Source organism: Vanellus vanellus (assembly GCF_965231255.1).
Source record: "Vanellus vanellus genome assembly, chromosome: 6".
Lineage (NCBI taxonomy): Eukaryota > Metazoa > Chordata > Aves > Charadriiformes > Charadriidae > Vanellus > Vanellus vanellus.
The window spans coordinates 6,922,299-6,926,359 of NC_138911.1; the positions used below are offsets into that span (position 1 = coordinate 6,922,299).

General features: G+C 41.7%; 1 protein-coding gene across 1 annotated transcript; it reads right to left on the minus strand.

The window, feature by feature from the left end:
• Positions 1-2,517: 2,517 nt before the first annotated feature.
• BDNF (brain derived neurotrophic factor) lies at positions 2,518-3,531 on the minus strand. The gene has a single exon (XM_082485279.1). It carries the CDS (start codon positions 3,514-3,516, stop codon positions 2,776-2,778), a length of 741 nt encoding a protein of 246 aa, XP_082341405.1. The 5' UTR covers positions 3,517-3,531; the 3' UTR covers positions 2,518-2,775.
• Positions 3,532-4,061: the final 530 nt, after the last annotated feature.

The following is a 4,061-nucleotide window of genomic DNA, read 5'->3' on the forward strand; positions in this document are numbered from 1 at the left end:
AACTGGCGTATTGTGGGGAACGTCACTCTAAAGTACAGGGGGCAGTTCTTCTGCTGGGTCTCAGCTCCGTCCCTTCGTCCCCCACCCGCACGGGCTGCCCTTTACCCCTCCGAACCTTCCATCCCGCTCTCTTCACGCTGCCACCCCAGCGCCACCCTTACCGGTGCCAGGTGAGGGTTGCTGAGTTAAGGAAATAGCCATCATTAACTCAGGGAAATGAGGAACTTTATTTCTAGCATGATTTATGCATTAACACTTCTCTTTTCGAAATTTAATTTATTTGAACTGGGAATTATTTTATTCCTGTATCTGAATTAGATTACTGTCATGTCCTTGCTATAATTTCTCTTTCCAGTCTAGATGAGCGATCTGTTTGTTATTCACCCATTGGCATAATCCTTTCCCCTTGCTAAGGAGGCAAGCCTGGCTTTGAGGGGAGCCCCCACTGCACCATCTTTCTGCTGCAGTTTAGGAATATTGCTGAGAATAGCTCCTGAGCCAAGTTTGGGTTATTAAATGTGAAGAATTATAATACACCTACAGGTACTGGCCACAGCGGAATGAAATCCTCCATTACACCAACATTTAATTTGCATGAAGAACACTTCAGTTGAAGTTTTTAGACATTTCCATACTTTTTTTTTTTTTTTTTTTTTTTTTCATTTCTGATTTCTATGTGGGAGTCTGAATATCTGCAATTGATTGGGAAGGTGGAAGCTTGAGGTTCAGGGGGGTCACACTGCCCTCTCTCCTCACTCACGGTCCAGCGTGCACGTGGCCAGTGCAAAAGGTTTTCATCGTACAGTTGGGATTGACAGTCAGTTATCCCAGGGAAGGGGAAGTACTTCTACCCTAAGTAGAAGAAATCACTCTCTCTGTTAGCTTCCACCATACGTTTCTACTAGTAATGACATAAACCCGGTTTTAAATATGCTCTTCAAAGAGAATTATCATGGGGGATCATATTTCAAACAAGCTTCGCCCAGTCCAGGTTTCTAATTAACTTCAACAGCAAGGCAGACTAACGCAGATTCTGCAGCATTCAGAAGTAGTTATATTTTGCAGTATTTTCCTCTTCGTTCAGCTCCTTTTCTTCATCTACAGGAACTACAAATATAGCATCTGCCTTCAGTGAGCTCACTAATGAGCTATTTCTGCCTCTCAACCCACTGTAGGCAGTGCAAGCGCTACGCACAGCTCTCAGGCTTACAACCTGCCTTTTTAGAAAGACTTCTGTCAGGATAGTTCGAGGAGTAGTGCAGGGCTAAATACATCTATCAGAACCTAAACAATGTTAAGCCAATTACTCCAGCGCTTGCTCTTCACTTACTTCAAGAGTATTTTTTATGCCAATATTTGTTTCATAAAGTAAGGCTGACAGCAGAGGCAGAGCCACACGCACATAGATGCTAATTGCTCTCAGCTCGAGGCAGGGGTTCTTTCTGCCTCGTTCCCCAGCGATGGCCCGGGGCTCCTGTGGGCAGGGGTGCCGCTGCGGCTGGCACACCACGCTTGGCAGGCCTGGGGCTGCGAGACGTGCTCTGGAGGGTAAGGGCATCGGCGTACAAGGCAAAGCTCTCACTCTCACAACGCACAGGATCACATTCAGTGCCGACTACGATTTGGATAGCCTCAGTCAACCCAAAACAATGGTATTTGTCCCTGAATTGGCTGAACTACCCAGTCCCGTGACCAACCTGATTTCAGATCCACTATCATCTTTCTGGACCCTGTTTCTAGCGACATTCTTGTCGTGCTTCACCAAGACATTTGATCCAAGCACAGTGTCTTTTATTACATGAAAATCTATAGAATATTTCTATATGACAAGCTCCAGTTGTATGGTAAGTGAAAGACTTTAAAGATCACAACCAACATCCTTCCAAAGGGAGGAAAGGGGAAAAAAAAAAAACCAAACACAAACAAACATGGGATAAGCAAATGCAGGTCTCAAAAGACAGCAAATTAAAAAAAAAAAAAAAGAAAATATCCCAAAAAAAGCATGTTGCCATACAGTTAAATTAGTGCTGTCTTTAAGCCTGAAGTTCAACAATGTGAAGTGGAACATCACCATTCTTTTTCAGTTGCCTCTTTTTTTTTTATTATTTTTTGTCAGTAGTTGGATTGCTATTGCAAACACCTTCACAACATACAAAAAAACAAATTTGTTTTTAATCCAGAATAAGGTAATGATTTTTTTTTTCTTTTTCAATCTGATGGGAATTCAAAAGTAAAAGAGAAACAGTAAAACTATGACAACAGCACCTTGACATTGTTTTAATTCCAACGCTATCAGAAGTTAAAAGCAGTAAACAGATATAATACTAACAGGAATAAAGATACTTACTGTCTAAAATGTAAACGGAATGTTTTGGTTCAATTTATTTTTCTGAAAGAGGACAGTTTATCATCAATTCACAATTGAAGCAGCATGCAATTTTATTCTTTTTTTTTTTTAAACTTTTTATATTTTCAATTCTTGGCAACGGCGACAAACCACAATGTTATCGAGGAATGTAATGCAGACTTTTTTGTTTGCTTGTTTTTCTTTTTTTTTTTTTTGTTTTCGTTTTTTTTAAACTTGTGCGCAAATGACTTTTGTTCCCCTTCAGGTCATGGATATGTTCAATAAATAGATTGTGGAACCACTGTACTGTATAAACTTCAGTTATACATGCAGTCCATAAAATTATTTTTTACTGAATAATTTACCCTGTTATGTATATATACAAATAGATAATTTTGTCTCAATATACTCTATACAACACGAATCCACTATCTTCCCCTTTTAATGGTTAATGTACATACACAGGAAGTGTCTATCCTTATAAAGCGCCAGCCAACTCTCTTTTTATTATCCATGGTGAGAGCTCTCACGTAAGACTGGGTAGTTCGGCACTGGGAGTTCCAGTGCCTCTTGTCTATGCCCCTGCAGCCCTCCTTTGTGTACCCTTTGGGGTTGCATTTGGTCTCGTAGAAGTATTGCTTCAGTTGGCCTTTGGGTACTGGGACTTTTTCCAGGACTGTGACAGTCGCCCCAGACATGTCCACTGCAGTCTTTTTCTCTGCCGCCGTCACCCACTCACTTGTGCTGTCACATACGCTCAGTTCCCCGCGGCGAGCCGGGTCAGAGTGGCGCCGGACCCTCATGGACATGTTTGCAGCATCCAAGTAGTTTTTGTACTCCTCGAGCAGAAAGAGCAGTGGGGGTTCCAAAGGCACTTGACTGCTTAGCATGACTCGGGATGTGTACAAGTCTGCATCCTTGTTTTCCTCGCTGGGCTGGATGTCCTGGTCCTCATCTAGAAGCTCCTCTATGACATGTTCAAAAGTGTCTGCCAGCGATGTCAGTCCTCTTGATCCAGCATTGGGCCCGTTTAGGCTCTCAAGAGTCCCGTGGGTCCGAAGACCTGGGTAAGCCAAGCTGCCTTGTCCTCTTACACCAGCTTCTTTCATCGGGGCAGCTTTCATGCAACTGAAGTATGAGATAACCATAGTAAGGAAAAGGATGGTCATCACTCTTCTCACTTGGTGGAACTGTTAAGGACAATAACAAGAAAAAAAAATTAGCTTAAAAGAGATGGAGTAATAAAAATTCACCCCAGTTGTCACGAGACATTATGCATTTTCTGCAGAGATCTGCTGCATGCCGCCGCAACTCATTACTGGTGATAAAGCATATTCTCGTACAAGGGTGTTCTTTGATTTAGAGTTTCAGATAAAGCATATACCAAAGCTTAGGCAACACTGACACCAGCAAGTTCGAGTTCTTACATGCCAAAGTCTTTCTGTAGTAAGTATTAGATTAGGTACTAAACGGACCCCTTCTTTATTGACTAATTACGCCTATTTCCAGTAACAGCAAAAGCAAAACTGCTGTTTAGCAATGCCACATGCAGCAGTAAAAGACAGCTTTGCAAGCATGAAAGGCAAGACTTCCATTTCAAGTGCAAGTATTTGATTTTTAAGATCTCTCTATGCCAAAAATATTTTATCGTTCTATCCACAAAAAAAAAAAACCAACCAAAAAACAAATAAAAACACAGCACCAGGATAAATTG